The following is a 23,665-nucleotide window of genomic DNA, read 5'->3' on the forward strand; positions in this document are numbered from 1 at the left end:
TACTGCTGTTTCCAAATTTTTCCATCACCCTTAACTACTTATCGTTTCCACCCCTGATAACCCTCATGAACTTTGGTCTCTCTACCTTTTTTTTTTGGTACTTGTAGGTATTTCATATAAGTGAGATTATACAATATTTGTCCTTTTTTTGCTGACTTACTCAGCGTGATGTTTTTAGGGTTGAGCTATTTTGTAGCATGTATTAGTACTTCATTTCTTTTTATGGCTTGAGTAATATTCTGTTACTTATATACGCCACATTTTGTTTATCCATTCATCTGTTGGTAGACATTCAGGTGGTTTTCATCTTTTGACTATTGTGAATAATGCTGCAGTGAACATGGATGTCCAAGTATCTGCATTCCTGCTTTCAGTTCTTTTGAGTATACAGCTAGGAATGGAATTGCTAGGTCATATGGTAGCTCTGTGTTTAACCTTTTGAGGTTAAACTGTTCTCCATAGTGACTACACCATTTTACACTCCTACTAGCAATGGAAGAGGGCTCCAGTTTCTCCACAGGCTTGCGAACTCTGTTTTCTCGGTTTTTTTGATCATAGCCATCCTAGGGAGGGTAAAGTGTTACCTTTTTGTAGTTTTGATTTACGTTTGGGGCCCTGGTGGTGCAGTGGTTAAGTGTTTGGCTGCTAACCCAAAGGCTGGCAGTTCAAATCTATCAGCTGCTCCTTGGATACCCTATGGGGCAGTTACACCCTGTCCTGTAGGGTCACTGTGAGTTAGAATTGACTCTATGGCAACAGATAATGAGTAATGACATTGAGCATCTTTCATATGCTTGTTGGCTGTTTGTATCTCTTCTCTGGTAAAATGTCCAAGTCCTTCGCCCGTTTTTTTGATTGGGTTTTTTGTCTTTTTCATTTTAGAGTTGTAGGAATTCTTTATATATTCTGGATATTAAACACTCATCTGGTAACATGATTCCCCAGAATTTTCTCCCAATCTGTAGGTTATCTCTTCATTTTGCTTATAAAGTCCTCTGATGCCCCAAAGTTTTAATTTTGATGAGGTCCAATTTATCTATTTTGTCTTTTATTGCTTGTGTTTTTGGTGTTACGTCTAAGAATCCATTGTTAAAAAGCTAGATCCCGAAGCATTAACCTTTTTGTTTTATTCTTAGAGTTTTATGGTTTTCTTATATTTAGGTCCTTGATTCATTTTGAGTTAATTTCCATATATGGTGGGAGGTAAAGGTTTAGCTTCCTTCTTCTGCATGTGGAAATCCAATTGTCCCAGCACCATTTATTAAAGAGACTTTTCTTTTCCCATTGAAGGGACTTAGCACTTGTGTTGAAAATCAGTTGACCATAGATATATACGTTTATTTCTGGACTCTGAATTCTATTCCATTGGCCTATACGTCTGTCTTTATAGTCCTAGGCATGTTTTTAAACTTTATTACTTAAGCATTTATTTTATATACACAGATGATGAACAAGCCACAGACATCGGGTGCATATGTCCTTAACAAAGTCCCTGTTAAACATCGTCTTGGGCATGCAAGTGGTAACCAGAGTGATGCAGCACATTTGTTGAATCAGTCTGGTGGTGCTGGAGAAGATTGCCAGGTATGTAATTCTGTGAACCTCCACTATATTTAGAGCTGCTTAATGCCAATGGGTTTGGTTTGGGTAATGATAAAATAAGTTAAAACACTGATTACCATCCAGATTTGTAATGTCTTGCTTTCTCAGCCAAGACATATGTGACAGCTGACGTAAGTGTGGCAGATAAAACTCCCTAATTTTCATGACTCAGCCAGAAATTTTCTAGTTAAATTTGTTTCTCTTTTACAAAGCTAAGTAGGAATTTGAGAATTGTAGCCATTTGTGAATGGGTAGATGTCTTTATTAGTACATTTTTTCCATTTTTTTGTTTCTATCTATATAGGAAAGTTACAGATGTAATTTAGAACATAGTGACGTGTTTATTTTGTCATAATCAAAAGCCTATCTTTTGCTTTCAGGAATGTGACTCTTTAGCATGGTGGTTATTTCAAAGAAAGCCAGGAAAACCCTGAAAAAGAGCAATGAAGTGGGATAGCGGGGCTAGTTCTACCAGACATTTAACAATACTACAAAATCTCTACAATTAATACAATTTAGTATTGGCACATGAGTAGAAAGACCAATGGAACAGAGTAAAAAATGTAGAAATAGACTGAATTGCAAATAGGAATTTATAATATGCTAACACACTTATGGAAACCCTGGTGGCGTAGTGGTTAAGTGCTACGGCTGCTACTAACCAAGAGGTCAGCAGGTGAAGTCCACCAGGCACTCCTTGGAAACTATGGGGCAGTTCTACTCTGTCCTGTAGGGTCGCTATGAGCCGCAATCAACTCGACGGCAGTGGGTTTTTTTTTTTTTTAGTGGGTAACACACTTATATCAGTGTGGAAAGTATGGACTTTTTGATAAGTGGTATTGGGATTACTAGATAGCTATGATAAAATTAGATCCAGTTTTTATTACATCATACAGCAGGATAAATAACAAATGGATCTGAGATTTAGATGCTGATAGAAATACTAAATGATACAGCCCCCCGAAAGGAAATTTGGCAGTATCCAGCAAAATTATATATGCGTTTACTCCTTAGTAATCCTCCTTCTAAGAATGTATCTCAAAGGTACACTAGCCAGAATATGAAAAGACACATGGACAAAGCTGGTAATTTTAGACTATTTATAATAGCAAAAGACTGGAAACAACCCAAATGCCCATCAGTACTGTACTTGTTAATTAAAATGTGGAACATTTACACAGTAGAGTATACAGTTTTACGAAGAAATGGGGAGTATTTTTACATATATAATGGGGTGATCTTCAGAATATATTAAGTAACAAAATCAGAATGGAAGAAAAATTACAGGTTGAGCAATAAACATGTATTTACTTGTAATAGGAAAAAACCCCACAATTTAAATATGTTATAGCAGTGATAGAAAAAGCAAGATGCCTTTATCTTGTTTTATAGATTTGACGTGTAAATACTGAACAAAATTATTAAATTAAGTTTAAGTCCCTAAAATAAGAAAAATCAAACAAATGAACCTAACTACATATATCCAGTTGGTAGCGTATCTGCATAGAGAGGAACTACTCTAAGTGCTTTAAAACAAAGTGATGTGACTGTATTCCTAATGGATGTGCTCTAAGGACAAAAAACAATGAACAAAGTTCTTTTCACAGATCATATTGTTGGCAGTGTTGGTATTCTGAAGCTAATTCATGAGTGTTAAAATGAGAAATCATGTTGGTGTCATTGACAATCAAGATTTTCTGAGTTATTGGAAAAGAAGTATTCGAGAAATAAGTTTAAGTAAAAACACTGTATTCCTGTATTTGAACTGAAAGTACCAGTGTAAACTCAGGTTGTATTTTATCTTAAAAAACAGAATGTTCCCTAATTCTATTCACCGCAAAGGTCTAGAAACAATAACCCATTGGTGGTAAGCACCCCTAGCATCCAAGGGAACCGGGGATCCTTGAAGAAATGGATACTCTAGATCTGGGGTTGGTAATGTTCCAGATAAGCCTAGAATATTTTGTCAAACCAGAAAGCAAAGAAGGTAACAGTGAATTACTAGGGTCTTATCAAAGAGAAAAATCTCACCACGGCAGTAACTCTACTTAGCAATTTAAAGGAAACTCAGGGGACAGAGGAATATGTTAAGGGATACCACAGAATCCTGTGGGAAATACACAGGATGAGTGACCTGGTTTCTTTAACAAATAATTTACAAGGAAAAGGAGGAGATGGAGAGGGAAACTATAAATGAAAGGAGACTAAAGAGCATAACCAATTACTATATGAACCTTAATGGATCCCAATTCAAATGGAAAAATGTTTAGAAAATTGTAATACAGTCCAGAGATGTGAATATTTAATGATGTTAAGAATCAGTCATTTTTAATTGTGATGATGATATTGGGGTTATGTTTAAAAAAGAATGGGATCCTTATCTTCTAGAGATACAACTGAAATAGTTACAGATGAAATGATACAGTGGTTGAGGTGAGGATGTGGTAGTTAGGATATAAATGAAATAGGATTGTTTATATATTCATAATTGTTGCTACTTGGTGATGGATACATCAGGATTTTTATACAAATCTCTGTGTACTTTTATCTGTTTCAAAAATTCCTTTAAAAAAAGATAGAAAAACAAGTGTGTACAGACTTTGGAGTCAGCCAGCCCTGACTGACTTGGCCTGCTTCTTGTTAGCTGAGCATCAGTTTCCTTTTCAGTAGACTGTGTTTAAAGATATCTAACTCATGGAGTTAATATGGAGATTAAAATTTTTCATGTTAATGTAAAGCGTAAGCAGGAAGTATTTAGCACATAATAAATGCTCAGTAAATTGTAGGTGTAGTCATTTTTTTTTTTTTTTAAGTGTAATGGTAATAACACGATGGTCAGTACTTAAGGGACTTTCCCTGTGTAGCTAAGGTAGCTTAATTTTGAGGACAATTAAGTATCCTGGAGTTTGAGAGAAGTTTTATATTTGGAAGTCCAATTTCCTTAATTGGATTTGCCATGAGTTTCTTATTTCCTGCATCTCTTAAATCATGTATTTAAAGTTAACGGAAAAATAAAAGAGAGGAAGCAAAAGAAGAAAAGAGCAGAATGCATTAGGGAAGACTTGAACCAAATAGACTGTAGTGTACTGTGTAGCTCTGCTATGCGTTAAAAAGCAGATTAACTGGAGTATCATCTGATCAGAATAGGAAAGGAATCTAGATGCCAAAACAGCACAGCGAGGATAGCCACCTCCTGGTTGCTTGCAAAGTCAGATCTGTAAACCAATTACTTGTCCTAGTTTAATTGTAAACTCGTAACATTTGATTAAGTATAATATTAAGATACAAAGAACTGTAATTCTTACAAGAGTTTTCAGTTATTGGAAATATAGATTCTTACTTGGCACTTCACTTATGGAAAGTAACTTTGGACAATACCCTCTAGCCAAGGCCACCAGGAACATACCTGTAGTTGAACAGGTTAGGTTTATTATTCAGTGAGGGAGAGTGCACACAGTGGGAATCAAGGGGCATCTCAGAGGGTGTTTAAAAGGACTTATTTTAGTATTTGGGCTTGTATTAGGTGGTTTTAGGGAAGGTTTACAGAAACAGGAGTACTTCTGTGATCGGATATCTTAATAAATCTTAATCTGGAAGGAGGGAAGACTGGAATGAGTCTAAAGCTATAATTAGTAAAAAAGCAGTAGTCACTTGTATTAGCCAGGGTAGAGGGATCTTTAGTTATTTATTAATTTTTTTGGTTTGGGTGTTATTTGTGTTTGTGTTCAGTCATGATTATGCAGCAGCATCCCTGTCACGGTCACAGAGTGGCCTTATCTGATGTTGACATTCTGTGAAATTGTTTATGCTTAGTAGGAGAACGCTGAGACCTAGCTATGAGTGCCATGCCAGCTCCTGGATGGCAGAGGCTCTTGATTTTTCTCTCAAAATTAATAAATAAATATAAAGAAAAGTATGCAGCTGCATTCAGAAATAAAATATTATTGCTAAAAAATAATGAACAAATCTGTTTTTATCTTTGAGTGACAATCGAATTTATGTATAGAGAGCTAGTTTTTATAAATGAAGTTTTTAAATGTACAATAAAAAAAGTAGCTACTAAAGTAGAAATATATGCAGTCTTTCTAAAATACTAAAGCATTTCTAAAATTCAGTTTAACCGTATTTATGTCTTACAGATATTTTCAGCACCAGGCCATCCAAAAATGATTTACAGCTCCTCAAACTTAAAGACACCTTCAAAACTTTGTTCTGGGTCTAAATCTCATGATGTTCAAGAAGTTCTTAAAAAGAAACAGGTAACACCCTCAATTCTTCTTTTCCTAAAGAGGAAAGGACCCATTGAATTCTTAGTAATTATGTTAACTTTTTGAATGAGTTCACCTTGTTGTGGAACTATAGAATAATGTTTATTTCCTTTCTTTCCTATTTATTGTGCACTTGGGGAAAAAAAGGGGAACAAATAGAAAAAAGTGTTTTACAGTTGTCTTTCAGTGGCCACAAGGAATAGCATGTTTTTCGGTATGAAAGTAAACGACACTGAGCCGTCAATTTTTTTTTCCCCCTCCAAGAGAGACGTAGGCACTTTTATTTGAGTATTTCTTTTCCCTTTTAATTCCTTTCTGATTTTGTAATTAGATGTTTCATATAAAGTATGACATTCATGTAGTTATTATTCATATAGTTCAGTTTTGAGTTTCATTATCATTTTAGATTTAAGCTCTTTTTTTTTTTCCAAAATGAAATAGGTATTTATATGTGTTATTTCAGTATAATTAAAGATTTAATTAATACGGCGATGGGGAAGCAAAATTTTCGTGGCAAAAGGCCTTAGATTTTCCATCATTTCTTATATACAGCTGCATCTTAAATTTTTAAACTTTAAACTTCAGAAATAATTTGGCTTATTATACTGGCAAGAGAAGACTCAGGCATTCAGGTCATTTACGTAAATAAACCCTACAAAAAAAAAATAAAACCTGTTGCTGTTGAGTTGATTTGACTCATAGCCACCCTATGGGACAGAGTAGAACTGTCCCGTAGGGTTTCCAAGGAACAGCTGGTGGGTCCGAACTGCTGAACTTTTGGTTAGCAGCCAAATGTTTAATCACTGTGCCACCAGGGCTCCACAGATATGGCTAATTAGTGTTTAATATTTTAAATACTTAAAAAATACACAATTATAAATGTAAATTCTATTATACTGAAAGTGTTGGGTAAAATATACTGAAAAGTTTCATCTCTGCTTTCAGTTATTCTTTCATTAGGAGGGAAACCTGTCTTAGAGATGCCTCAGAAGAAACAAATTGAGAATATAGTAGCACTATGTACATTACTCATTTCTTCTTTATTCATACAGGAAGCAATGAAGCTTCAACAAGATATGAGGAAAAAGAGGCAAGAAGTGTTAGAAAAACAAATAGAATGCCAAAAGGTAAGACAAGAGCTCATTATTTGGATGTTGGGATTGATAGAATGAGTTTTATAAAGATATCCTTATAGTAAAAATTTTAAGCCTTATTTATATTAAAATATACTAAGCATAGTTTTGATTTTTCTGTTAATTTTATAGATGTTAATATCTAAGCTAGAAAAAAACAAAAACATGAAACCAGAAGAAAGAGCAAATATAATGAAGACTTTGAAAGAGCTTGGAGAAAAGATCTCACAGTTGAAAGATGAATTAAAAACATCTTCTGCAGTCTCCACACCATCTAAAGTGAAGACAAAGACAGAGGTATCTGTTTGCATTTTTCATTCAACATAGGGTTATTGAACATCTGCTATGTGCTTGGCACTGTGAAAGTACAGTGGAACCCTCAGGTTCTAATATTCTAATTGGGACATAGGTAAATAGTTATGGTATCTTTTTTTTTTTTGAGTGTTTCTGTAGATGCTGTGTAGTATCTTTGAGAAGAAGTAATAATAATCCTGTTTGAATTTTTTGGTTCTTTTTGCTGAATATAAAATTGCTGGAGTCGTGAGGGAAAAGATGTTTCCTTTTTCAGCATTTTTTTGTGTGTGTGTGTGTGCTTTACGTGAAAGTTTACAAATCAAGTCAGCCTCTCATACAAAAATTTATGTACACCTTGCTATATACTCCTAGTTGCTCTCCCCCTGATGGTACAGCACACTCCTTCCCTCCACTCTCTATTTTTGTGTCCATTCAATGCGCTCCTGCCCACCTCTGGCTTCTCATCTCTGCTCCAGGCAGGAGCTACCCACATAGGCTCATGTGTCTGCTTGATCCAAGAAGCTCACTCTTCATCAGTATCGTTTTCTGTCTTACAGTTCAGTCCAATCCCGGTCTGAAGAGTTAGCTTTGGGAATGTCTTGGGCTAAGAGAAGGTCTTCGGACCATGACCTCCAGGGTCCTTCTAGTCTCAGACCATGAAGTCTGGTCTTTTTATGAGAATTTGAGGTCTGCATCCCACTGCTCTCCTGCTTCATCAGGGATTCAGCAGTTTTTTCTAATGCTATAATAATGTTATAATAAAAACATCCATTTTAATATTCAAAAGATATTGGGTTTAATATGAGTAAAAATGTGGCATCATATGAAAACAAATAATCAGAGGTTCCAGATCTATTTAAGCCTAACTTTATTAATTTTCTTCTGTTTCCTCCTTCTAGGAGCGAACTAGCTTTACACAGTGGTACCATTGTGCCACTACTCTAGAGTGGGGTTTTAGATTAATTTCCAGGCCTTTGAGAACCGGGATCAGTTTACAAGATATATAGAATGCAAATTATGTTATGTACAATGTTATATTACATTTGAAATGGTGGTTCTCTCTCAGTCTAGGAATGTAAACTGTTGCAAGATTGCTTCTTTAAAAGATATTAAAAATGTCATTTTTATTGAAATTTCCCTTAATCATAGAAAGAACATGTGCACATTTAAAAATTAGAGAGTGCATGGAAGAAAAAAAAAGATCAGTTACACCATCTAAAGACTGATAAGGAAGTTGTCTCTACAAAAAAAAGCGACAATAGCTAGAGGGTTCAAATCAGAAAGTAATTATGTAACTATTATCCTTTAACTATTATGGAATTTTTACTGTGTAATTTATTTATGATGTTTTATCATTATGTGAAATTATCCTCAGCTCTGTTGTCTGATTTTTAGGCCATCTTATGCAGCTGTTGTTATTGTTAGGTGCTGTTGAGTTGGTTCCCACTCCTAACAACCGTATGTGGAACAGAACGAAACACAACCTGGTCACCGTTTCACAATCATTGCTATGTTTGAGCCTATTGTTGCAGCCACTGTGTGAGTCCATCTCACTGAGGCTCTTTCGTCTTTTTCACTGACCCTCTGCTTGACCTGGCATGATGTCCTTAGGGACTGATTCCTCCTGATAATATGTCCAACATTCTGCCTGTTTTTCTTCCAAGACAGATTAGCTCATTCTTCTAGCATCCCCTGGTATTGTCAGTATTCTTCACCAGCACCGTAATTCAAAGGCATCAGTTCTCCTTAGATCTTCCTTATTCATTGTCCAGCTTTTGTGCGCACGTGAGGTGATTGAAAATACCATAGCTTGGGTCAGGTGCACCTTAGTCCTCAAAGTAACATCTTTGCTTTTTAAAATCTTAATGAGGTGCTTTGCACCAAATTTGTCCAATGCAAGATGTCATTTGATCTCTCAACCACTGCTTCCATGGGCAGTGATTGTGGATCCAAGTAAAATGAAATCCTTGACAACTTCAGTCTTTTCTTCGTTTATCATGATGTCTCTTATTGGTCCAGTTGTGAGGATTTTTGTTTTCTTTATGTTGAGGTATAATCCATACTGAAGGCTGTAGTCTTTGATCTTCATCAGTTAGTGCTTCAAGTCCTCTTAGCTTTCAGCAAGGAAAATTGTGTCATCTGCGTGTCACAGGCTGTAAATGAGCCTTCCTCCAATCCTGATGCTGCGTTCTTCATATAGTCCGGCTTCCTGGATTATTTGTTTAGCATACAGATTGAATAAAACCCGTTGCCGTTGAGTCAATTCTGACTCTTAGTGACCCTCCAGATTGAGTAGGTATCGTGAAAGGATACAACCCTGATGCATGCCTGTCTTGACTTTAAACCACACACTATTCCCTTGTTGTGTTCAAACGACTGCCTCTTGATCTATGTACAGGTTCTTCGTGAGCACAATTAAGTATTCTGGAACTCCCACTCTTTGCAGTGTTATCCATAATTTGTTATGACCCACAGTCTTTACATAGTCAACAAAACACAGGTAAACATCTTTCTGATATTCTCTGCTTTCAGCCAGGATCTATGTGACATCTGCAGTGGTTCCACGTCCTTTTTTGAATCTGGCTTGAATTTCTGGCAGTTCCCTTTCAATACTATATCCATAAAGTTACTTCCCTAAAACACCCATTCTGCCACTTGTATTTTCCTGAAAGAGATGTGTATCATTCTATAAGTATAATGTCCTGAGTAAGATCTTGGAAGTTCTCTACAAAATAGATTTTTACTCTTTATTTTTTTCATAGGCCCAGAAGGAGCTATTAGATACTGAACTGGACCTCCACAAGAGGCTGTCCTCAGGAGAAGACACAACAGAGTTACGGAAAAAACTCAGCCAGTTACAAGTGGAGGTAAGATTTAAGAGGAGTTACCAACACACCGCATTTAACATCTCAACAAATACTTGTACGTTCTGTTTTCCAGTGTTTTGTCTAATAGTGTGTATTACATTCTACCTTTTGTTGTTATTCAGGCTGCACGGTTGGGTATCTTACCTGTGGGTCGAGGAAAGACCATGTCTTCTCAAGGTCGAGGAAGAGGCCGAGGCCGTGGGGGAAGAGGAAGGGGCTCACTAAATCACATGGTGGTGGACCACCGCCCCAAAGCACTAACAGTTGGTGGATTCAATGAGGAGGAAAAAGATGAATTACTTCAGCATTTCTCAGTAAGTTTTTTTTTTAAATAACAAATGCTAACTCTAAGAATATTGTGTATTCAGCATTTCTTTGCTGCATTTTATATAAATGTCCAATGTTTTATTGATTAGAAAACCTAGTTGTAAAAACATAGATATGAGCAAGTTCTTATTAATGTATTTGCAGGTTAAGAAGGAGCTCTTGCTTTCTAATTCCATAATAATACTTCGCATAAATGCATTTATATTGATAAGTTGTTCCAAAACTACATTTGATTTTTGTTTTAAGATTATTACATAGCTTACCAGATACTCGTAGTGAAGTAAGTGAAAATAGGATGGAGGCAAAATTCAAAGAAGGAATTAATTAGGATAACAGAATATGTTTAGTTATAGTCTGTATACAGTGGTGACCCCTTGCCTTTACACACACACGCAAATTGAGATCTGCTGCACGTAAATGTCCTTACTATTTTATGCATTTATAGAGTTCAGCCACCACTGTTCCTCCTCCCTACTCCTTCCTCCTTGTCCTTGTAAAAACCGTTCTTAATTCAAAAACAGAGTGGAACAGGGCCCATGGGTTGTAATTTGCTGACCCCGGTACCTGTTACTGTATTTTCGTCTTATAATTAAATATTTAAACTTAAAAATATAAAATAAATAGAATTTATATATTTTAAAAATCAAAATTAGTGAGTTCAGAAAAATTTTTTTTAAAGAATCTTCATTTTTCCTTAATTTCACAAAGATTGGAGGGTATTAAAGACCTTCAGGAAGAAATCCCTTTAAGTACTTTAACATTAAAGTCCAGGCCATAAACTGAAAATGTTAAATAAGGCATAGAGCTTTGCATAAGGGGACAGACAGGACAAGAGCTAAGGGTACATTTCTCTACTCTTGGTTAAAGTCAGATTTGCTAGTTTCAACAGTGAAAATGATTTGCCCTAAGTGTGTAGAATACTTTCACTGTACTTCGACATTTCTCAAGTAGTATGCATCAGTTAACCAGTAAGATTTTTGAATTGTGGTAGTTTGTTTTAGATGTTGTAATCCGTGGCGTAGGGTGGAGCTTGGATTTTTTTTCTCCCCATTCCTTATTATGAAAGTACTTTTCTCTCAGGATGCATTTGGCTGTAAGAGATAAATGACTTGAAAAAGTCTGGAAGTAGGGAGGTTTTAGGATTGACTAATCAGTAACTTAGCCGCATAGATTTTTTCTGTATTTCTACCCTGGTATGCTAAAAAAAAAAAAAAATTTTTTTTATGCTAATATGTTGGTTTATGTTCTCAGGCTTTTTTCTTTATGGTATCAGGATGGCTACAGCAACAACAGACATCACAGTTTCTAACAAAAATGTCCAAAGACAGAAAAGGAAGGGTTCCTTTCTTAAGCCACTTTTAAAAATAGTGAGGGAATGCCTTCCAGAAAGTACCCCCCCACACCCTCCCTCACATTCTTTCACCCAGCAAATGTGTCCTCACGTCTTAGCCAGGATTGTTTCTTACCCATCTCTAAACTAATCCCTGGTAAAGGAAATGGAGTTACCCTGATTAATTTACCAACCCCAGTTGACTGCCTCAGCTGAGGCTCAAGTATGATGATTTAGGGTCTGTTAGAAAGGAAAATGGTAAAGTCGTTGTTGGTTAGACAACTAACAGTGTCTTTCAAGATGTTCATTGAACACAACATAACAAATATGCAAAAAAACCATTGCCATCAAGGCAATTCTTATTCGCAGTGACCGTATAGACACAGTTGAACTGCGCCATAGGGTTTCCAAGGATTGGCTGGTGGATTCAAACTGCTGACCTTTTGGTTAGTGGCTGAACTCTTAACCACTGATCAACCAAGGCTGCATGCAGATACAGAAAGAAGAAAACCACAATAGCCTCCAAGTACCTTATGTTCTTTTCTTAAGATTTTTTTAGTTTTAATTTTTGTAAAAGTTCTACCTATACATCATTCAAAGAGTAAAATTAACAGCTTTTAAGCAGTCTCACACTCTGTTCTTCCCATTTTCCCTTCCCTAAAGATGTCCACTTTTAACTCTTTTAGTTGATGTTTTTTGGTATTTTCTCACTTCTGAATAATGTTTTTATTGTTACTTGTCAATTTAAAATTTTTTAGCATTATCTATTCCCAGTAGTCCTGTTTCAAGCTCCCTAATTTTTTAGACCTTTTTGTGTTCTCTTTTATTTCCCTGCCCTTGTAGATTGATTGCTTTAAAAAAAAAAAAAAAAAAATCGTTTTACTGTCATTTCGTTGAGGTATGGGAAGAATATGAATTTATACACTCTGGATGTTCAGCTCACTATCTTTAGTCAGAAAACCCTTTGGTTCTTAAGAAATAAGAGGTTTAGACGTCTTGAGCTTCTGTACTCCATGCCCCCCATTTATAGAATTAATTGTAATTTTCATGTTTTTTACTGTCAAGAACCTCTAATTCCCCCACCCTTGCCATATCTGGAACATCATATGAGACAACTGAGTACTTCTGTTCTAATTACAAAAGGCTTCTCACATACAGTTAACTTTTCTCTACAGCCTTTCTAGGCAGGGGTTTTACTACTGGTATTTAATGCCATTGTCTGTCACAAGTGATCAGCAGGTTTCCTATTCGGCACACATTACCTTATAGAATACTTTCACTGTACTTCGACATTTCTCAAGTAGTATGCATCATGTTTTAGATAAAAAATATAATTTTGGTAGCTGCATCTAGTGGCAGTCATAATTTTGTGACCTTTGCGAAGTCATTGAGACTCTCTAGACTGCCTTAATTTTCTTTCTCTTAATTTTTTTTCATTTCTTTACAAAGAAAATTTCTGCTTTTAGAACATTGAAATGAAAAATTATAAAGGAGAAACCACAAAAATCTGAAATCCAACCAATTATGTTTTTATGAACATCTTTCTAGTCCCTAAATCTGTGCTATGAGGAGCCCTCGTGGTGCAGTGGTTAAGCACTCGGCTGCTAACCAAAAAGTTGTCAGTTCAAACCTATGAGCCACTCTGTGGAAGAAAGATGTGGCAGTCTGCTTCCATAAAGATTACAGCCTTGGAAGCCCTATTAGGCAATTCTCCTCTGTCCTATAGGGTCGCTATGAGTCAGAATCAACTTTACTGCAATGAGTATTATCTGTGATACACACACATACTACCCACACTGTTTAGTTTTCTCACGTTTAGTGAAAAAGATTCGTGGAGAATCTTTCATATTTATGAATATGGTTATATATTTGTCTTACTTAAAGGCATTCTTTTGAAAGAAGGTACCATGATTTATATGTCCAGCCTCCTATTGATTGCTTGTTAGGGTGTTTCCCATTCTTCACTGTTATGAACAATGTTACATACATCTTAACTGGATTTGACATTTTTCAGTGGGGATAATAATGGGCTAAGTTTTCGTTATGTGAGACAGTTCTGCACATTGCAAGACCTTTAGCACCTCTGGCTCTCTCTGAGTTGCCAGTGAGTGCTCTATAGTCAGTACGACAACCAGAGTATCCTCTAGAGTAACGCTTTTGCCTCCCATGAGGACCAGTGCTTTAGGTAAGTTCTTAGGAATGAGATGGCTGGATGAAAGGCTTGACTATTTAACACTTCGCTGTGGATTGCCAAATAATCCTCCTGGAATGTTGTACTGATTTATACTTGCAGTGACATTGGATGAGAGTACCTATTTGCCCATACCCTCAGCAGCACTTGAGTTTTGTTCTTTCATCTTGGCCAGTCAGGTAATTGATGAATGATGACTGGCAAAGATTTGGCATCAGTTTCTGATCTGGGGAAATGATTGGACAAGATGGCTTTTTCTCAGAGCAACTTGTACCTCTAAGGTTCCAAGTCTAAACTACCGGTATATAATTGATACGCTCAGATACATACATACATACTTTATTTTATTTCCTTGGCCAGCATACATATACAAAATGTTAAAGGAAAAAAGTGTATACAATGAAAAATAAGATTCTTTCCCATCTCCAGTCACTCAGTTTCTCTCCCCAGAGCAATTTACTGTTACCAGTTTCTTCACATATCTTCTTGAGGATATTCTATACATACTACGTTACAAGTAAGAACATACATGTTCTCTCTCACACAGATGGTAGCATGTTGTATAATACCCTTTTGCATAGTGCTCTTTTCCCTTAGTATGTATTAGCGATTGATCTATACTAGTGTATAAAGTGTTGCCTTATTCTCTTTAATGGCTGCATGATATTTCAATGTATAGATGTATCATACTTGATTTAAACAGTCCTATACTGGTGGACATTTAGATTGTTTTCAGTATTCATTTCAAGCTGTGTATAGCTCTGTGTGAGAGAGTATCTGTGTGTATATAGGAAAAGTGGATATTGTAATAGGTATGACATGTTGAAAGGCTTGTCCTAAACTTTTTTAAAACTACTTTCCTTAAAAAAAAAAAAAAAAAAGGCAATACATGCAAATGGTTAAAAAAGTAAATCACTAGTGCAGAGAGTATCAGAATAAAAAGTAAAAATCTTCCCTCTTTTCTCAATCTCTGACCATGCTTAAAAAGTAACGACTGTTATTGGAAATCTTTATAGAAACAAAATTACATTATAACAATACATATATAAGGTCTCTCATTTAAAATAATTACCAAAATGGGATCTTATAAATACAGGGCTGTATTCCAAGCCTTACTTCTTTTCACATAAATATTTATTTCCTATAAATTGTGAAGGTAATAACCAATTGAAAATGTTTATTAAAGAATGCCAAATAGAAATGAGTGATTTATCAAAAGGCAAACACCCCTGAGGTCAATAGAACATGGCCAGCACCCCAGAAGCCCCTCTTATGACTCCCTTCTCTCCTCCTCAGAGAAATAACCATTATTCTCACTTTTTGATAATCACTTCCTGGCTTTCTTTATAGTTTTTCATCTAAATAATGCACCCTGAAATATTTATTACTCTGCTTGTTTAATTTTATATAAATGGAACCACACAGTATGTATTCTTTTGTTCAACATTATGTTTGCGAGATTATATTATTACATTGTAACAGTGGTTTGCTTTTTTTATTCCTGTGTAATATTCAATTGTGTGAATATACCACAGTTTATTTTTCCATTCTGCCGTTGATGTTTCGATTATATCCACTTCATGGTGTTTATGAATAGTATTGTTATGAACATTCTTATATATGTCTCTTAATACACATGTGCACACATTTCCCTTGGGTATCTTCCTACGAGTGGAATTCCTGAGTGAGCTTATCAGTTTTATTAGTTTAGATTCCCACCAGCAGTATATGGTATTTCTTGACTTGATATTGCTAGAATACATCTTTATTCTGATTGCAAATCTTATTTGATTTGCTATAAGTTTCACCGTAGGAGTTATTTATTCTTGGTTCCAAACTACATAGGAAACCAAATTAAATTTCTAATTCTTCTTTCAGTAACATATATATGAAATACATGTAATGCCTTAAAATGCCTTTTGGAGAACAGAATTGCTACTCTTTGAAGGACAACCCAATTATTGCATATTTTAAAAGTCCTCATTTCTTTTCCTGATTATGGAAGTAATGAATCTTTATTTGAAAATTCAAATAATACAGAAATGAACAAAAGAAGCAGTGAAACCCTTTCTGTAATTGAGCTACGTGTTAAAGGATGGAGTAAGGGCAAAGGATGTCTATTAGACACATTACATAGTTTTTAAAAATGTATATTTGGACAGGGCCATCTTGATACATCAGTATAGTATGTTTCATGAGTCAAAATGTTTGGTGTCAGGTTATAAGTGTTCAGCCCCCATAGGGACTTAGGAATTTTTTCTTAGATTGCCTGCTGATATGTATGCAAACAGTAATTGACTGGTTACAGGTCTGGCCTAGCATACACTCTTAGCATTCAGTGTTCCTGGTGTTCCAGGGATACATTTGGCAAATGCTTCATGAGGTTTATCAGCAGTGTACCCAGACAAACTAGAGTGAAGCCCAAATTAAAAAGGACCCTGTTTATCTGTTAGGTTTTTCAGAGCTGCACCCAGAATTGGACTATTCTACAATCCAGCACTATTGTTAGGGACAGCTATAGGGATGATCAAGCTTTCATTTTTTGTGTAACTTTGGATCCCTGTTCTTTTGTCTCTGTTGCTTTGTCTTTAAAGGAAAACTGTTGCTTTCCCTTACTGCAGTTTGCTGAGGAGGAAAAAAAAAAAAATGCTTAGAAACTGATACCAAGAAACACAAAAACTGAGCAGTTTTACCTTGAGTCGTGATAGTGTTTAACATTTTGTTGAATACATAAATGAACTGAGGAGTTTTTGTTATTGTATATAGCATTTCAGAAAATAAAGTAGGAATAGTTTTACCTCAGATAGGTGGGGCTGTAAGAGATACGACAAAATGACTAGGCATGAGATGATTCACCTTTTAAAAAATTACTTAGGTTTTTAAAATTTGAGTCTAAATACGTAGATGTTTAAGCCAAAGGTCAATGATTATATAAGGAAAGACACTATTTGTTATCTTCATCATGACTGTTATAAGTAGGGTGACCATGTAATTTATCATCCAAACCAAGACAAATGGTAGAATTCACGTGAAGCTGGGACATAGATATAAACCATATACTATCCTGGGCAAACCAGAACATATAGTCACTCTAATTAAAAAGAACTTTATTTTTTCTACCTATCATTGGAGATTGTTTGTGGATCCCCTTGAACAGATCCCCTCCCTCCGATCACTATGCTTTTTAAATAGCACAAAAACTAAATAATATAAGATAGAAATAATTATTAAATGTAAGTGTAAATTTATGTGTTCTTCTAAAATATATTTCAGGCTGCAAACCAAGGGTCAAAATTCAAAGACCGTCGACTACAAGTATGGCACAAGCCCAAGGTACCGTCTATATCCACTGAGACCGAGGAAGAGGAAGTCAAGGAGGAGGTATATTTAATGATTGAAAATGAATTAGATCATTTCCCAATTATTTATTTTTATGACATTAAATAGTATAAATTAAAAACTTAAATATTGGGTTTTTCTTTCATATATGCCTAGAAGTTTAAGTGTTATTAAAGAATTAGAATAAGTACAGAAATACAAAAATCTCTTTGGGGAGTTAATTTTCTTCTGGTGTCAATAAGACTATTTCATCTTTTTAATTTACATTCATTTTGGCTTTATTTGGGTTATAGAAATTCTTTTTTTTTTCTGGTAAATGAGGACATGGATTATGTGCACAAATTTTAGCTGGCTAGTTTTTGCTTTTCATCTATTCAGGCACCGTAAATAATAGATTCAAGTTTCTTATTTTTCTTCCCTGTACAATTGGTTAAAGTGACAGTGTGCAAAAGTTGGAAGTGAGAGGAAAGAAGTGGGAAACTAGGACCTAAGTAATACAAATACTGAATAATCAGCTTCTTAAAATATGTGAGAATTAATTTTACTTATTACTCTTGTGTTGTCTGATTAGTTTATAAAAGTAGTCACCTAACCTGCATTGCAAATTATTTCTGATTAATCATAGTCTTGGTTTTAAAAGATGTCTAGCATTTATGGTTGATTAAGAGTCCTCTGACTGTATGGGTAGTTTCACATAACAAAAACATAAATTTCCCACCTTTTTTACTTAAAAGTTTTTTTGTTTTAGTAATATTTGTAGACAATTCTACCTTGCATAAAATTTGTGTATAAGATTTGGAATGTCTGTGTCATAGGGAAGTTAGTATATTCACTCTTCCCAAAGAGTTGGATAATAAAGGAAAGGTTTAGGAGTTTGAGATTGTCATTTATTTACCTCATATTTAAGTTAATGAAATATAATAAAGTTTATCAGAAGTGTGTTGCATAGATCTTTTTTATTCCTCCTATTAAACATCCATATTTTATTTACTTTATTTTTCTGATGATATTAGAATGAAACTCTTGTCCTATTAGCGTGGGGAGAAGAATTTGTTAGCATTAAACATTTTTTTCTTTTTTTACACTGAAAGATACTCTATCACTTGTAAATCCAGTCTTGACTTTGTATAGTATACTAGTCTATTTGTCCTTTGTCCTACAAACTATTTTATTTAACATTCTTGTACCACTAAACAAATTTTACCCTGTCTTTTCTTAGGAAACCGAAACCTCAGACTTGTTTTTGCATGATGATGATGACGAAGATGAAGATGAATATGAGTCTCGTTCATGGAGAAGATGAAATCTGATGCGAGCTGTATAATTTTTAGGAATATTGTTTAAAAGAACAACTTTTTAAAAATTATTTAAAGAAGTCAATGAGCCAAAAAAAATTTTTTATTTTTCTTTTCAACACAGTAGTTTAAGGACAGCAAGTTTGCTATTTAAACACATCTCATAACTGTACATGATATTAAAGCACCAAAGGCCTAGTGACTTTTACACAGTTGTGAAGACCCACAGGAAAGATATGGATAATCTCTAGAGCCTTATTTTCCACACCACCCATTTTTGTTGCTTTTGGTGTTGACGTAAGATGTAAATGACAGGGTGTTCAGAAATTTTATTTTGAGTTATAATCTGCTGATAAAATTTCATTAAATGTCGTAATCGCCTGGAATTTCTTAACTCTCAGCTATTATGGTTGTGTCATCAGACAGTAGGAGATAATTTTAATTAAAATGCCCTTTTGCTTTCAAGAGTTATCTTGGAAGAGAAGTACAATTTATTTTAACTTTTTTACTGTGGAGGAACCCAATTTGTATTCAGTCTAAATTTTCTTCCCCGTTTTTATGTGCAGCAGTAGTATTTCAGTGTAAATCACAACAGACTCCTTATGTTCTCATACGCTTTAAGGCAAAGGTAGTTGGCTCCCTGGTGTTTCCTTTCTCTCATTGTATTAACTCTGCTGGACTTCTCCTGCTACTGAATCATTAGTTTGCTTTGATGCTTGATGAGCATTGGTTCAGGTTGTCTTTTTTTTTTTTTAACATTCTCAAATGTAAAAGGCTTTCACCAGTTGCCCTTTTCTTGTCCCTCTTTTCTCTCTCCTACCTTTTTATTAATAGACATACTTACTAGTATTGAAATAAGTGACTCATTTGGGCCACCAAAAGTCAGTCCCAAATAAAAGGTTTAAATCAGCACCTTGATAAATAAGTGCTATTTTGAGAATAATGGAAGGATTTTAGGGGAGGAAGGAGTCACCGGCTTTTTTTGTTCTTTTAAAACTTCAGTGTAGTTAAAGTTACACAAAATAGTTAAAAAAAAAAAAAAAAAAAAAAACCTGAAATTCTTTTCCTAAACCTTAAACCATGATGGTGAGGTGGCCGGGAGTGGGATGCGGGTGGGATAGGGGGATGGGTATACTAGAAATAAATGGGAGTCATAACTTGACTTTAATCAGACGACCATATATTTTCATAATTTTGTAGCTTGTTGCTATCCTTAAACATATATATCCTTCAGTAGACAGTTTCCTTCACCGTGTGCATTTTTACTGTACACTGTATAGAGTAGAATATCTGTTAAGTAAAAATATATATGTAAATTTATGTCCTTGTGTTCTGAATGTTAGATGGAAAAGCAGAGGAGCAACACTACACTGTACTAACCCCTGGGGAAATAAAAAGATTAATGTACATAGGATGTCACTTTTTCAAGGATATACACATCTGTGTTTTTATGTAAGTGTGGTTGAAAATTTGAAACTTCCTGCTGGCTTCAGAAGGCTCTTGGTGATCACTATATCAGGGATTTTGTTTCCTGAGGTAAAGACTTTCTCAAAATAGAAACTATTCACTAAGAAACTTAAAACCACCAGGACTTTAGATTTACTTAGCTACAAGAAGTTAAATCCCACCTTCTGATCATCTTGTCTCTTCTACATATTTTTCTGGAATGATATGTCAAACCAGGATCATTTTTAAGTTCATGTAATTTTTCCTTCATAATAATAAGGACTTTCTAGGTTGTTATTATATTTCTGATAACACTGAAGCTAACATAAGCTTATAAGAATGAAAAGATTAGAATGGGGTACCTAGAATAAGCAATCTTGCTCCTTCCTCCTCCATCATCTCCAATGAAATTTTCTTGATATCTGTGGCTCGGTCAGTATATATTTTGAAAGATTCATTGTGGTGAATATTTTGAGTCCTGACAGTTTAAACGTGATAGAGGGAACAAAGGATTTATATATTTTTTGTACAAAGTTTTTTCTTAAACTGTATAATTTTGTAAATAATTTGTTTGGGGTTTTTTTTTTTTTCTTTTTCCTTTTGTGTACTAAAACTACCAGCGTATAGATTTCAATAAGAATTGTTGTATTTTTGTATTTGGAAACTGAAAATTACAGTAAATTAATGGAACTGTAAGAAAATTTTCAGTAGACTGACAGTTCATCAGAATGAGATTCCTTTTCATATGATTTTTTAACCTCAAAATTGACATCTTATTATACTCTCAGTACAGAGAGAGTTGAGGATTTGTTTGATTTTTCATTTATTTGGTGGGCAGGAGGGGGGAAAAGAAGGAGATAAGGGTGCTAAAGTGAAGAACAGTTAAGACATTTTTTCAGTAAGGTTTGAAGCCCTTTGTATTAAACTTTGTTTTCATTACACCTTAAATAGGACTGAAATAGTTAAGAAGTGCCCTTTCTAAGAATTTTAAAACATGTTTTACTTTAAAAAATGAATTTAAAATATCGATTAATTATAATAGAAAATTTAAGTGAAGGTTAGCATAAAACAGTTACACATATGTCCCCCCCCTTTGGGATTTTTAACCTGCACCCGCAAATCCCCGAGTGTTAGAGTTTCTCTTAAATATGAATAACTACCATGACTTGTTTTCTTGGCATCTTTATTTGCAGAAATAACAAAGCATCTCAGGCAAATTCTGCTTTTCTTAATATGCGTGACATCTTTATAAATAACAGATTAATAGTAACAAAAAGCCACCAATCCAACTAGATCAGCCTGGTTTACTAGTGGATTGTTGCCCAAGTTTAGAAAGGTGATTCCAGGGATGTGCAGAATTTCCCCCAATTTCTTCATGTTGTAACACTGGGAAAACACTGTTACCAGCTAAGATGATAAATTGGAAAACATGGTCCTGCTAGGGTGAAAAGGCCCATGGTGATGGATCGTTACTTCAAAATAAAGACAAAAAAATCATGTGAAAAGGAATTGTGGTTCCTCTTGATGTATAGAATGCCTGTATTATAGTTTTTACAAAATTGTGAACTTGTGTAATAGTATAATAGGAGATATTGTTGAATTTCTAACTGTTTATACATTTAAATTCATATATGTAATGTTTGTTTTATTGATTACAATCTGAATTTCTAAGAAGCATGTTGACTTTTGCAATAAAGATGCAATATGGAATGGTTCACAATTGGAAAAAAAAGATAAAAGTATTACCAATTTAAAATTATTCGGAAAATTTATGAACCATTCCAAAAATTATAACAATCACCAAAAGAGCTGTAATTCTGGCTTGTTCTGGAAAGAAAGAAAATGTGTGTGTGTGTGCGTGCTTGAGCTTGTGAGACTGAGTGAGTAGTGGATATGTATGTGTCATATGTTGGGTTTGTGTACATGAGAGAGTGTCACTCAATATGAAGTTGGTTCTGAAGCCATTAAATATTCATTAGAATAGCTCCCGTAACAGGGGTAGTCTTGAGACTAAAAGCGAGGGATATTAAAGTGTTACTTGTAACTACCCTTTGATAGCCACATTCTTTTGTTCATGGATAGGTCTTGGTATCCCAGTATAAAACACAAACAAGTTTATGAAAGTGATTAGCTTAATGTTACCTTGAGGATATTCATTATGCCTGCCACAACAGGAAGAATGTTTTCCTTAAGCAGATTAGGGAGAAGGGAAGGAACACCTTGAAGAGAACACCTAAAGATATTTCAGTTCTAAATGTGATGAATGTTTTTAAGGAATAACAGGGAAGTGATCTTACCTAAGGACTGGGTGGTGATGGGAAAGGGAAGGGAAATGTATTACTTGGGCTCCTATTTTCCTATTTAAAAAATTACTTGTAAAGTTCCCCTTCAAGTGATTATGCATTGTCAAAAGAAGAGCCGTCCTTTAAATTTCAGCTTCTACAGGAAAATACTGAAGAATGGGAGTAAATTTCATTTTCATTCTTTTCAAATAAGCAAATTTCATTTGCATTTTATGGATTAGGTAAAGGCAAATAAGCTGTATGTTATTTGAATACATTTTTTTTTTAATTTATATAATCAGTTCTGAGACTTTTGGGGTCTGGCATTCTTTTATAAGCATTTAAGAGCATAGTTACATCAGTGTAATAGCAACAAAAATGTTTTACTAAAATTGAACTCATTAGCAAAAAGTAGTGGTTGTATGTGATGTTTTTACTGGTTTTGATGTAGACTGTGCTGAAGCCAAGGATAAATTTAGAATCATGAGCTCCAGCATACTTTCTAGTCTGGATCTAATTATGTTACAGTAAACACAAGATACACAAGCGCGTGTTACCATTTTGGATGAAAGAGTTGCTTTTCACCAAGTGGACCGACATCTTGCAGGGCAGACCTGCCCATTTTATATCATTCTTAGTCTCCAAGATGTGCTTGAGGGGCCAACCAACACGGACTTAAAAAAAAAAAAAACGCTGCTACGTGTGTTCTGAATCACGTTTATGTATTTATGCTAACTTGATTTTATTGCCAGGTGATCTTTCAACAGGATCGTCTACCATTTGGTCTGTTAACTGGTTCTGTGATCGACCTTAGGTTAACTAAACCATTTCAGCATTCTGAGATAGGTGATTTGATACAGGTGAAATTAAGGTCAGAATGGTGTTTGATGATTGTTTGCAAGATATCTGTCGTTTGAGTATACTCTGAACCTTTTGCAAACAAAATTTTATTTATTTTTGGGTGATAACTAAAGCATAGTAAACACTGCTGTTACTTTTTGTTTGTATTAATGTTAGCTTTCCTTTTTTAAAAAAGGAGCAAGGGAAGAAGGCTTTAATAGCCTACTAATTTGTTTTGGAGCAAAGTAAGTCTGTATTTTCTACATAACTTCAGTTTTCTAGCCACTTCATAGAGTTCTACTCCTTTGATATAGTGATCCATTAGTTCTTAAAATAGCGTTTGGAATTGGGATAATGGCTTAGGACTTGATTGTTAAAATTATTCTTCACTCAGTTTTTTTGGGGTTGAAACAGCCTTTTAATTAACCATATTTCTGTTGATTCAACTCTT

General features: G+C 34.7%; 1 protein-coding gene across 2 annotated transcripts in view; it reads left to right on the plus strand.

Moving 5' to 3' along the window:
- Positions 1–21,898, plus strand: part of RBM27 (RNA binding motif protein 27) — a 70,233-nt gene extending 48,335 nt beyond the window's left edge. For both annotated transcript variants that reach the window (XM_010591526.3, XM_010591529.3), the window contains 8 exons: positions 1,444–1,584; positions 5,742–5,861; positions 6,923–6,997; positions 7,136–7,300; positions 10,060–10,164; positions 10,287–10,478; positions 17,286–17,393; positions 18,571–21,898. In XM_010591526.3, coding sequence (XP_010589828.1) covers positions 1,444–1,584; positions 5,742–5,861; positions 6,923–6,997; positions 7,136–7,300; positions 10,060–10,164; positions 10,287–10,478; positions 17,286–17,393; positions 18,571–18,654 — 990 coding nt within the window. In that variant the 3' untranslated portion in view covers positions 18,655–21,898. The remainder of the gene's footprint in view (positions 1–1,443; positions 1,585–5,741; positions 5,862–6,922; positions 6,998–7,135; positions 7,301–10,059; positions 10,165–10,286; positions 10,479–17,285; positions 17,394–18,570) is intronic.
- Positions 21,899–23,665: the final 1,767 nt, after the last annotated feature.

Source organism: Loxodonta africana, chromosome 2, assembly GCF_030014295.1.
Source record: "Loxodonta africana isolate mLoxAfr1 chromosome 2, mLoxAfr1.hap2, whole genome shotgun sequence".
Taxonomy (NCBI): domain Eukaryota; kingdom Metazoa; phylum Chordata; class Mammalia; order Proboscidea; family Elephantidae; genus Loxodonta; species Loxodonta africana.